Raw genomic sequence first — 13,250 nt, 5'->3', positions numbered from 1 at the left:
CTACGCTTTGTGAAATGGCCTGAAGCCAAAAAACACGTTTTCTAAAGTTCTAGTCTCAGCAGATTTGTTTTGCCTTAAAGTGCAAGTTAAGGGGCTGTTTCAGCTGGGAGTAGAACATCTATATATATTTAATACATTTTTGTGCAACGGGAGGGGGGGCAAGCTGTAACTGTACTGTCGGAAAGGTAAAAGGAATCTGAGCAACTATAGGTTGAAGTATTTTTGTTGTTTGACGTGTGGATATTATATGCTCCTCAATGACATCCCTGCTCCTCAATAACATCACTGCTTTCACTGTAAGTCCCATCAAATGGGTGTGATGGGTCCGCTCAGTAGAAGCCTCACTGAAGCACAAACATCATAATAATAGTAAATCAGGAAGCGCTTTCCTTTGAACACTCAGCTTTACCTCCCATGGGCTACCTGGCCTTCGCTACGACCCGTACAGCAGCAGTGAATGGTAAAAGTAATTAAATGGGATCTGCAGGGCCTTCAGGGGTTCCTGAAGTAGGGCAACATCTAGGGCTGCTAGTTTATGGGAAAATCATAATCGCAATTATTTTGGTCAATATTGAAATCACAATTATTCAAACGATTATTTTTGAGTTTGAAAACATGTTGTATTTATGTCTCTCCCAAAGAAAACTTTGAAAATGAGAACTTTGAGAATTCGCCTTAAAAAAATACACAAAATGGTCAAAAAGAAAATTTTCCAATCTAAAATAATAAACAGATATGTATCCAGCTGTTCTGCCCTTTCTATAAAACATTAATGAAAAATATATATAGATGAAAAAAAAATAGAAAATCTCGATTATGTTAATTTTGTGTTCGTTTGACTCTAAAATTGAAATTGCGATCGAAATTCGATTAATCGCCCAGCCCTAAAAACACCATGTTCTGATTGTTATCCTCTTGGTTTAAGGTTCTAGGATCTGCAGGATTAAGGTGTTTTTCATGTCCTACAGCCCTACAGCTTCTCCAGCTCTCTTGTTGTAGGCTATCGTTTTTTTAAATGAGTGTGGCTGAAAATAACCCGACGTAGTGGATCAAATATCTTGGGTGTTGTGTTGGCGACTCCACTATAGCGCTCTGTGGGAAAGAAACGTGGATTTGCTTCCACATAATTCATGGCGTGGCTTACATTGTCCTTGTTTTTCACAAAGAACATAAGTGAGTCTACCTGATGATCCAAGTTTTGCAGTAGCAAAGAATTCGGCTACTCCCGTGAACGGATTTAAACCAATGTGTTGATCTTTCCTCCCCGTCTCCAGCGTCCGTCCCCCCCGCCGCCCTCACCATGTCTGAGGAGGACCGCGGCCCCTTCGTGGACTGGGCCCTGCTGGGCGAGACCCCCGAGGCCGGCGCGCCCGCCAAGCTGGACCTGAAGGACCTGAAGCAGCAGGCGCGACAGGGCCAGTGGTCCCGGAGCCACACGCTGCGCTGCCAGGCCTACCGCCACCTCATCGGGGCCGTGCCCTGCCGCGCCGTCACCTCGGACGCCGCCGTCTACCGCGACCTCATGGCCGGCGCCGCCCAGAAGCCCGCCTCGGCCTTCCCGCTGCCCGACTTTGTGGACGACAGCCCCGTGCCGCGCTACGCCCTGCGGGCGGAGGCGGTGGCGTCGGTGCACCGCGTGCTCTCCTGCGTGGCGGGCCAGTTCCCCGACATCTCGCACTGCCCGGCGCTGCCCGCCGTGGCGGCGCTGCTGCTGCACTTCAGCGGCGACGAGGCGGCGTGCTTCGAGCTGACGGGCCGCCTGCTGGCGTGCAACGACCCCGGCCGCCGCCTGCTGGACCAGACCTACCTGGCCTACCGCTCGTCCTGCATGACCTTCGGCGACCTGGCCACCAAGCACTGCCCGGCGGCGCACAAGCTGGTGGTGGGCGCGGCGCGCGACGCGCCCGAGGTGTACGGCGACTGGCAGCGCTGGGTGCTGGGCGACCTGCCGTTCGGCCACGCGGCCCGCGTGCTGGACGTGTTCCTGGTGGAGGGCTACAAGGTGCTGTACCGCGTGGCCCTGGCGCTCCTCAAGCTCTACCGCAAGCACAAGGCCGGGGCGGCGGCGGCGGGGGGCGGGGCGCAGCCGGCGCCGGCGCCGCCGCAGCAGCAGGAGGCGGCGGCGGCGGTGCGGGAGGACATCCAGGCCTTCGTGAGGAACATCGGCGCGGCGGCGACGCCGGAGAAGCTGCTGGAGAAGGCCTTCTCCATCCGCCTGTTCAGCCGCAAGGAGATCGCTCTGCTGCAGGCGGCCAACGAGAGGTCGCTGCAGCAGAAGGGCATCACCGTCAAGCAGAAACGGTACCAGTGGTCCCAGATCAACCCGCTGCCACCCTATCTCAGTCTCTCCGATATCAGTCCTTTAAACTCTGACATTGATCTTTGAACCGATGGCCCCCTAAATTCCAGCTTTTCTCACCAGTTGGGGTTATGGTTGTTGACATTCTAGCCTCCTCAGTCAGGTCCCCAGCCCTACACTGACAGCAAGACGCCATCCGCCCTCTCATAACATTTTCACTCCAATGGACTATTTCTCTCTCTTTCTTTTGCTCTGTTTGCCATTTCATTCGTCTGTTGCTTTGCACTAATATTTCCCATGTTTGAAAACGTTTTTTTTTCTGTTTGATTCCACCATGCGAATTCTTCCATCCTCCATCTTCTGTTCACGCCTCGCTCTCAAAGAGCCAGGTGGGTTATCTTTTACCGCTTCCCATCTCCTCTTCTCCCCTCCCCACTCCTTCTCCTTTCCTCTTCCTTATCTCTGCTCAAGCTCCTCTTCCCCTCTCACTCTCCATCTGGTGTGCCTCAAGCCCTCCTCTTGTTTTTGAGTAGACATAGATGTAGATTCATGCTGAACACACACGTTACACGCACTGACACTCATAGACGTGCCTGCCTCTATGCAGAACTGCCTACCTTAAAGTGTAGGAGGCCGGATAATGTTTCAGTCCGGATTGTACATAAAGGATGAGCAATGGAGGCTGCTCCATTGAAAGTATGTTGAAGTAAGATATCTTTGTGAAAAAGTCATTGAAATGCCTTTTTGAAATGCGCTGCTGATTAGCAGTGGATGAGTCCCAGCCCACTGAAACACCTTCATTTGATTTCGCCGAGAGCGTTCAATTTATTCTCGTGTCTCGCTGTCGAAAAACAAACAAACCCCTACGTTTGTTCCCGACAAATCGGAGATGAAGTGAAGCGAATCCCTGCAGACAGGGCGACGCCTTGCTCAGGCAGAGCTGCATGTCCTCATGTCTGCATCACTCCTTGACTGGCCAAAAGGAAGTGTACGACCTCTTGGCAGTGACATTGGTCTATGCCATACCTTCTATACCATACCTGCAAGATGCAAAGATCCAATATAATCATTGCCTCTCTCTCCCTCTCCCTCCCCCTTTTCTTATATCCGTCTCCATCTCTCTCCCTTTTTCTTCCCATCTTCTGCCTTTCCCCCTTCTCTCTCCCCTCTTTCTCTCTCTCTCTCCTTCCTGTCCCTCCCACTCCAGGCGTAACGTGCAGCTGTCCCTGAACCCCGACACCTTCTCCTCTGAGATCTTCAGTGCCAAGGAGATGCGCGATGTCTGGGCGTGGATCCCTGAACGCTTCGCCCTGTGCCAACCTCAGCTCGTCTTCACCACCGCCACGCACGGCTGCAGCCTCAACCGGTACGCACATGCAGAGTCTAAGGGGACTCTGAACAAGGGTTTTGAGTCTCTTTTGATGAAGCTGGTGAGCGACTGAAGCTCGTGCTACCAATTGAAGAGTTGTGACTTGATTGTTCGACCTTTAGTCGCTCTTAGCGATGGCGCAGAGCGCTCGAGGGGACTAAGGCCTGTGTGGTCGGACTAAGGCCTGGAGGTAGTCTGGGGGAGTCCCATTGACTTGGATCTGATGCGAGCTACTACAGGGAGCCGGTGAAGGTCCCGTAAAGGGGGGTCACAGGGGAACATTTTGGCAGGTTGAACACTGCAGCGTTCTGAATACGCTGCAAAAGGTTGATCGCGGAGGCAGTGTCTCCAACCAGGAGCTGGTTGCAGTAGTCGAGGCGGGAGATGACTAGTGCTTGGACCAGGAGCTGAGCTGCTTCCCTCGTGAGGAAGGGCCGGATCCTGCGGACGTTGTAGAGAGCAAATCTGCAGGATCAGGCCACCGCGGTGATGTTCGCGGTGCAGCACAGCTGACAGTAAAACTGAATTTACAGTCAAGAGCATGAGACATTTTTAGTGTCTGCTGTCATGTGAGTCAACCGGGCAACAAGCTGCAGAACAGTGTGTTCAGTCCCTGTAAGAGTGAGTTAATATTCACCCTCTGGTCACAATATCAGAGAATACTGGTAGCAAAGTGCACCTTTCAGTAATCATTGACTGGATTGGTATAGGTTGTGTAAAAATCATTTGATCATGACTGTTTCATAATGGGGGACGGGGAAAATATGATTTTGTTGTTATAATGTTATAAACAGCACAGTCCCATGTTTTAACTTGTCCTAAACTTGATTAGAATGTATTCTTTATATCGTAACATTCATAACCTCTACAAACGTCCAATGAGCCTCAGGAAATAGAGCAGGCTAAAGAAGAATCCAGAAGGTCTTGGAGAGACCGTGTGATGGTTTACCATCTGCTGATCTGTCCATCTTACATCCCAAAGCCAACCCCAGTTATGATGTTACTAATGGGTAGATTTTGAAATCGCCTATAATGACTAGGACGGCATCCTCCCCTACTGTAAAAAATAGGAACACGGTAACTGGTGGACGCTTAAAATGATATCTATGCAATATTTGTACTGAATGGTCAAATCAGTGCTGGGTTCTAATCCCTGCATTGTCCCTCCAGGTTCTACTCCCACTGCGAGGGCTATGAACCCACCCTGCTCCTCATCCGAACCACAGCCGGAGAGGTAGGGGTTGTCTGTTGGTATGTGTGTGTTTATATCATGTGTGTGTGTCTTTATATCATGTATGTGTGTGTCTGTGTTTATAGCGTGTGTGTCTTTATATCATGGGTGTGTGTGTGTGTGTTTATATCGTGCTTGTCTTTATATTGTGTGTGTGTTTTATATTGTGCGTCTCTTTTTATATCATGTGTGTGTGTCAGTGTTTATATCGTGCGTGTCTTTATATTGTGTGTGTGTGTGTGTGTCTGTGTTTTATGTCGTGCGTTTCTTTATATTGTGTGTGTGTGTGTGTGTGTGTGTGTGTGTGTGTGTGTGTGTGTGTGTGTGTGTGTGTGTGTGTGTGTGTGTGTGTGTGTGTGTGTGTGTGTGTGTGTGTGTGTTTTATATCGTGTGTGTGTCTTTATATCATGTGTGTGTATGTGTGCAGGTGTGCGGAGCGTTCCTCTCCACCGATTGGGAGGAGCGTAAGAGAGGAGGGAACAAGCTGAGCTTCTTCGGGACGGGGGAGTGCTTTGTTTTCAGGGTCAGTAGGAACCACTCACTCACTCACTCACTCACTCACTCACTCACTCACTCACTCACTCACTCACTCACTCACTCACTCACTCACTCACTCACTCAGCTGCTCTTATTAATGTCTAATTAAAATTCAAAATCTCACATGGCTACTTATGAGTTAAAAGTGGACATATCTCTGATTTGTTCAAGCGATGCCTGATGCCTCTCTATATCTGACTACTGGTACATGTTTCTGACTTCCTGCCAGGGCTTTCGGCGTCCTAAGCCCAGTGTACATACTCTACCTAGAAAATCCTTACTCCTACCTGCGCCTGAATCTGACGTCAGTGTCAGTTCCTTTTGGAATAAAGGGACATAGATGAAGTAACTAGTAAGACAACAAGAACTTGGCTTCTCAATCGTTGGTGTAGTTCTTCAGTCTTTTCAGTAGATGGAGCCATACTACCAATATACACTAAACAATTATTGAAGTGGTCAATTTACATTTAACTTTACATTCTGGAGGATTTGTTTGCAAAACATACATTTTAGACAGCTTTGTCCATTCCCAATGCTGGACGTTTCTACTTTTAACATGCGTACATCTCTGTACTTGCACTACCAACATTCACCACAATACTAGCCAAACCAATAGGAAAGGAAGATGATTCAGCTAGTACAACGTCTTTATTCAGGCCTTCCCCCCCATCATGTTTGATGAAAGCCCTACTCTAGAACATAGAAAATGTATCAATCTAACCAATCTTCTATCAAAAATAAGAGTTGACTACCTAATCCCAGGTAAACCTGAGATTAAGAATTCCTATCAACCTAAATAATATGACCAATATAATATATTCTCAGTTTAAGAGTTGCTAATCTGATATAGTCTTATCAAATGTTTCTATGAAGAGAAGTAGGTTAGAAAGGTCTTGTGCTCTCAGACTAGAGGCGAACGATAGAAATCGCCGAATGAGAATCAAAGAAATTCACATTCCTTTAAACTCCTGTCACCCAGATGAAGAGTTATCAGTATAATCTCTTTTAAACCAGATGAAGGGTTACCAGTATAATCTCTTGTTATGTAACCCGGATGAAGGGTTACCAGTAGAGCCCGACCGATAACCTACCTACTTCCGCTCAATTTTCATTTCACTTCAGTACTGGGTCTGGGTCTGCTTCATATGCATGGGTTCTTTGGAAGCCAGATTTTGGGCGGTCCAATCAGCGAACAGAGGGAGTGGCTGAGAACGATGACGTTGAGGTCGCGCGCCGATTTCAGTTGTAGTCAGAGGAAGACCAGGAAGACAATGGAGAAGGATACGAGAGAAGCTATTCGGTCTGTTGTGGGATCGCTGCCGAATATCAATCAATTAAAGCCGGAGCAAGAACAAGCTTTGCTGAGTTTTGTTGGTGGCCATGATGTTGTGGCGCTTCTCCCCACCGGGTTCGGGAAAAGTTAGATTTTCCAGCTGGCTCCGTTAGTGGTGAAGGAGCCGGTCCCGTCGCATGACATACGTCACGACCAAGCGCTATGCGATTGGTTATGGCAGATCCAGAGTGGCACTGGGCAGATCCAATCTTTTTAAAACTTCAACAGACACCCGCCTCCAAGTGAGTGAACGTTAGTCAATTGGGCAGTTCCAGACCTTCTGTACAAATGAAATGAAGTACGATGGTCTGTAGGACCAGGCTAGGACTATAGGGTATCCACCACAAAATAATAACTATTATCAGCACTAGTCTAGGCCCAACTGAAAAAATATCAACTGCACTCACCATTGATGTTTCGAGAAGTACCTTTGCTGATAGCCAAACTGTTGCGAAGGGTACTTTTTCAATGCTGGCCGACGGGGGCCTTCCTCAGGCTGCTGGCTAACATAACTAACAGTATTCCCACTAGCACTAGTAGCAGCTTCATCCTCCACGTTCTCTTCCCGCTCCATCTCTTGTTCCTCTTCTTGCCCTCACACTCCTTCGATGAACTGCTGATGTCCTCATCCCCACTTACTTCTTTCTGCATGGCACTTTCAATTAGGAGAGGCTGAGGCGCCACTGATTCCTCTGAATGAGGTCGTTTTTACACAAGAAATCGATCCATTTTTCACGCCGGCCAAAATAATGCACGCTAGCTGGTAAAAGCATAATGTTCAATGTTGCTATTATAAATCACCAAATATTTGTATTTTATCAGCCTTAAAAATCCTTTATCGTCGTGCTCCAGTTACCAATATAATATCTTGTAAACCAGATGAAGGGTTACCAGTATAATCTCTTGTAATGTAACCCAGATGAAGGGCTACCAGTATAATCTCTTGTAATGTAACCCAGATGAAGGGCTACAAGTATAATCTCTTGTAATGTAACCCACATGATGAAGGGTTACCAGTATAATCTATTTTTTAATGTAACCCAGATGAAGGGCTACCAGTATAATCTCTTGTAATGTAACCCAGATGAAGGGCTACCAGTATAATCTCTTGTAATGTAACCCAGATGAAGGGCTATTAGTATAATCTCTTGTAATGTAACCCAGATGAAGGGCTACCAGTATAATCTCTTGTGATGTAACCCAGATGAAGGGCTACCAGTATAATCTCTTGTAATGTAACCCAGATGAAGGGCTATTAGTATAATCTCTTGTAATGTAACCCAGATGATGAAGGGGTACCAGTATAATCTCTTGTAATGTAACCCAGATGAAGGGTTACCAGTATAATCTCTTGTAATGTAACCCAGATGATGAAGGGGTACCAGTATAATCTCTTGTAATGTAACCCAGATGAAGGGTAACCAGTGTAATCTCTTGTCCCCCAGATGAAGCCCGAGATGGAGCGCTATGAGTGGGTGGTGATCCGCCATCCTGAGCTGGCCTCCGCAGTCAAGACGGGCGGCCAGGAGGGGTCGGGCGAGGTCGGGGGTCAGAACTCAGACGGCAGCAGCAGCCTGCAACAGCCCGAGAGGCCAGCGGGGGAGCTGTCCCCCTTCCTCGCTGCTCGCCACTTCAACCTCAACTCCCGGAACACGTCCATGTTCATGGCCGGGAGCTTTGACTCCATCATCGTAGGTGAGTGGCCGCACAGACTGGAGGACATTATAGACAAACGGACCAAACTACACTCTAATGTAGTGGGTGAGTTGGACGGACGTGCAGACAGACATTCTAGAGTCCATCTTATTGTGTGAGTGGATTGACAGACAATCAGACAGACTAGAGTCCAGCAAAGTGGTTGAGTGGGCTGGACAGGCAGAGTCCATTATAGTTATGACCATATTGGGTGAGTGGGACAAGATATTTTATTTTGCAAGAAGAAACTAGTCAACATACGTTCAAGTGTGTGTGTGTGTGTGTGTGTGTTTGAGAGAGTTATCTATTGAAAACCTTGGCGGGAAAGTGTCGCCATTGGGATGTCTCCATATAATTGTTTCACCATTGCATTAAGCACCGGTGCTCTATCTTATAGGGAATGGGTCATTGTTTCAAATAGGACTCATTACTCAATCATAAACAATCATTATTACTTCTTTATTCATCCATCGTCATTTAACACTTCGGGTTGGGTTTAAGAAATGATCCTTTAAACTATTAACCATAACTACTACTGTTTGCATTAACTTCTACTATAAACATTAACTACTTATATTTAACTATTTACAATAACTACTACTATTAACATTAACTATCAACAATTAAAACAAATGTCCTACTACTATAAACATTAACAATATCTCCTACCATTAACTGGGGTGCCCACCTGCTAGGTGCATGTTAATGCTGTTGCTTTGCTGATGTGCGCGTGGTGCTGCTGTCTGTCCAGGAGGGGGCGAGGGCAACGCGCTCTACATCGACTCTGAGCTGAACCACGGCCGCACGGGCAGCTGCACCACCTTCGACAACCCCCCGCTGTGCTCAGAGAGCTTCCAGGTGGCTCTGCTCGAGGTCTGGGGCTTTCAGGACACCATGGCCCCCGAATAAACACACACGCACATGCACACACACACACATTTAAATAACGGTGAGGGCTTTCCACAACAGTCAAATGCCTACTGCTCTTACAATTATTCAAAACATGTATCTTCATTTACAGACCTACAATACAAATCATGGAAGAACTTTAATACGTGTTATATGTATTCACTCACAACGCGAGACGTCCATGGAAAAACAGTCCAACCATAGTAACCAAACCAACATCCGTCCCACATAATACGTTTTAAAACATTGTTTACTATTATTTATTATTGGAGTACATTTTAAAAGAAATTAATGTTTTTGTATAACCATATATGTTTTAACATTGTGTGTATATTGTTTCGGTGTCGTGGCACTGGCATTTACAAGTATTGATGTACTTGCATAAAACTACGTACTATACTAATAATACTACGTAAAACCATGTACCATTATTCAGCCACTGTTGATTTGCTGTTTCTGTGTTTCATGTCAGGTTGTGATATGCACTAGCACTGAGCTCGCATAACGTTCGAGAAGGAAAGGGTGTGCAGTCTGACTAATGCCATTAACAAATGCTACCATCCTGGAGCTAAGTGTTGTGGTCTTCTAGGGTTGGGTTTGGTGGGTGGGTCTGATGGGAAGGGCTTGGCTGTGAGAACTCTGTTCTGTGAACGTCTACTATCATGGCTGAAGATGCGATGAACCCATGATGGCTAGGTGGTCTGCTTTCATTTCATCACGTGGTTGGTTATCCAACTACCAAGACTAACTCTGTGCGGGAACACCTAGCTAGCTGAAGCTTTGTACCTGTGTTGTAAGGAGACAAACGACTCCCTCTGCAGTACCTAACCTGCGTAGGTTGAGACAATAGGCAAATTGTTTTCATCACAATAATGTTTCCCAACAGCAGCAATCAAGTAGATGAACCATCAGTGAGGATGTGTGGTGATGCTGGTTTCACCGTGCACATTTATTTCTTAATGCACAACAGGTGTGCAGCCTGCTGAAGGCTGCTGAAACCAGCCGTCATCCACACACTCCACAACCATGAACATAAGTGACATCACAAGTGGGCGTGTTCACCCAGAGATACCAGCCTACCCAGTGGACTGTAGTAGGCTGATCTCTCCATCATCCATCTGCGTGGACACTCTCACTTGTGAGAGTGAAATGGCTTTTAATGGCTAATCACCATCACACCTAGTAGTAAAGGTGCCCTTTAATCATCAATCACTTTCCCAGTTATGTGTTGGTCGTCGATGGTGATGCGCGATGCATGGGCGGTATCACGTGTGCTTTCTGCTAATACTGCTACTTAGTGGTTGGTTAAGCCGTTGGAATGAGAGACCAGAGGGAACTGGTCTAGTAGTAGGGATCAGGTGCACACCCACGTGTGTGTCTGAACCGTCTCTCTTGGGAGATCCTTGAAGTGGATTTGGTGCTTTGTTTTTGTGTTCATATTGAATATCGTTGAATATCACTTGTTCTCCCTGCGGCAAGTGTGGGTTCCGTGCTCCCGGTTGTGAAGTATGTGGGGCATGTCTAGTTGTTGTGGGAGCGGTTGTGTGAAAAATTTGTGTGATTTGTACTGAAAGTGTAAGAATTTGGATTACCTCTGTATTTCAAATCCAAAGGGATGGATATTCTCTGACTATTGCACTGTATATCTCTGTCTCTAGCCATCTCTCTGTTATCTGCCACTCTTGGTCACCTCTCTTTCCTTCTCCCTCTATCGGGCTCTGAGTCTCGCTAGATTTCTGTCCCTCTTCTTCCATCCTTTCAGCTAGTGCGAACCTATCCGTCCAAATGTTTTGGAGAAGTCCTCGGCCATGGTGTGGCCGTTGAACATCACCGCCATCCGCAAAACTCCTAATGTATTGTACATGTGCTGCAGTCCTAATACTATCCCTCCAGTAAATCTAAAGTCCCTGATCCCTGCTAGTAGTGTTTGTTGTGTAGATGTTGAGGACCTTACTCCGCCGTCTCAGCCACGAGATATGGAAACATTTTCACAGTTTGGTAGAAGGATTCTCGACCAATATGTCGACCTGACCTTTGAGCCTCTCTACCACCCAACTTCTTCCTCTGTGCTACAGTTAAGTCAAGGAGGTATAAATGTTGGATGTACTGATAATGATGACATCTATGTGTATAGAGTGAATATGTCAATACTGAGAACCTTACCTTGTCAATACAGAGCTGTTTCAAAATAAAGGTGGTATCATAGATTTTCCGGAGAGATCCTTAATTATGGCTGAAGACCGATTTATGTTCAAAACATGATTGGGAAGATCAAATGTGTGTTTTTGGACAGAAATAGGAGCAGTGGAGACATCAGGAAGCATATTTTACCATGACTAACGTGGAAGTCCATAACCAGCTGCTGCCTGACTGGAAAAAATGCATTTAAAATGACTCAAGATTAAGGTTACAAATATAACCCTGTGGAAGGTCAAAAAGACAGACTATATGTAAAATTCCATGAGACTACTTTTACTAATTTGTTTCAAGTTACATACATTTTATTCCTACTTTATTTTCCCTTTATTTAAATGACATGGTTCAATTGTATTTACTAACAGGTGAAATTGTTCAGCCTATCTGAATATGTATCTTATATGTATCTGTATATATAATTTAAATGTCCTAACACCTTATTTTATTCCAACATGTAAACCAATTAGGATATTAGTCATGAAACACTGCATCACTATTCTTCTTGGTCAAAACAGTCTCACAATACTACTTAGTACATTCTCTATTGCAAAAAGAAGATAATGTGTTCAGTGTTGACCAAAAGGACTTCACAGCGCAAGCACTAAAGTACAGTTCAATGAGTACATTGTCTCAATTCCCATTTCTAGAAGAGCAAATGAAAAACGGTAAATAGTTCAAGTAAAAATTTGGATTTCTTTAGTGTTCAATGTACCTCAGTTCACACACTTCAAAGTCTCTTGGGGAATAGCCTTAGTATACCATATATGGGCTACGATTCAATCCTTTGAGTGGTATTGACTCAACTCCAAAGTTGTTCATTCACAATTCATCCATCCTCTGTCCCGCCCCAGGCAGTAAGACGACCTCTCAGTCCATGGCTTCCCCTTTACAGGGGCTCTCTCAGCACAGCCGTGTTGGTGTAGAAGAGTCGGCAAACAATGCGTAAAGACTGTGACTAAATAATTGTCATATAGGCTCAACATATGGCGAGGGACTGAGACCGCTCGAGGTGGGAAGAGAAGGTTATTTCAGAGGCCTGTACCCAGTTAGCACACAAAGCAATTCATCTGTAGCCAGCAGTTTTAAGTACAATTATTTTTGAATATAGGCTACTCCTGTATAAGTTCTCTGAACGAGGCAAATTCAATTTCCAAAGATCCTCGTCCATAACCATCCTCGTCACAAGTGCACGGGCCACAGCTTGGCCTCTGTCTGACGTGATTGGTTCAAATCCAATCAAACTTTATTTATATAGCGCCTTTTGTAAACAATGCAAAGCAAGGTGCTTAACAATACAATGAAAATAGACAAAATAAGTATCAATAAAAGGTTGGTTGAAGAATAGCAAAGACTATTTGGCGTTTTTTAGAACCAATATCTGTTTATTTCGAAGTGGCATGAAGCAATGGAGGCATATCTATAATGGCCGTTAAACATGTGTGAACTGGTTGTGATGTTGTGTAGACTGTTGATAGTGGTTATCTGCTGATGCATGACTTGGCAGGGCACTCTGGCCAAATATATTTAATCAATGCTATCTTTAAAGCAGTGGGGAGAAATCCTGGCTCTTCTGCCATCAGACATCAAACCCTTGCGTGTGTCTCATATGACGAGGTGGCACCCTGCAGGTAATGGGACCTAGCCGACATCGAGATACACTGCGTCTCCCGTTACAGCAATG

General features: G+C 45.9%; 1 protein-coding gene across 2 annotated transcripts in view; it reads left to right on the top strand.

Annotated features, from left to right (window-relative positions):
• Positions 1–11,581, top strand: part of tbc1d24 (TBC1 domain family, member 24) — a 13,948-nt gene extending 2,367 nt beyond the window's left edge. The window contains exons 3-9 of one of the 2 annotated variants that reach the window (XM_030340420.1): positions 1,275–2,301; positions 2,683–2,688; positions 3,507–3,665; positions 4,839–4,902; positions 5,327–5,422; positions 8,215–8,464; positions 9,216–11,581. In XM_030340420.1, the coding sequence (XP_030196280.1) occupies positions 1,301–2,301; positions 2,683–2,688; positions 3,507–3,665; positions 4,839–4,902; positions 5,327–5,422; positions 8,215–8,464; positions 9,216–9,373 (1,734 nt within the window). In that variant the 5' untranslated portion in view covers positions 1,275–1,300 and the 3' untranslated portion in view covers positions 9,374–11,581. The remainder of the gene's footprint in view (positions 1–1,274; positions 2,302–2,682; positions 2,689–3,506; positions 3,666–4,838; positions 4,903–5,326; positions 5,423–8,214; positions 8,465–9,215) is intronic. The other variant, XM_030340421.1, reaches the window with a different exon arrangement.
• The last annotated feature ends 1,669 nt before the right edge of the window (positions 11,582–13,250 follow it).

The sequence above is a fragment of the Gadus morhua genome, chromosome 18 (assembly GCF_902167405.1).
Source record: "Gadus morhua chromosome 18, gadMor3.0, whole genome shotgun sequence".
NCBI lineage: Eukaryota > Metazoa > Chordata > Actinopteri > Gadiformes > Gadidae > Gadus > Gadus morhua.
Note: the sequence above shows the minus strand (reverse complement) of the source record. Positions and strands in the feature narration are given on the sequence as shown.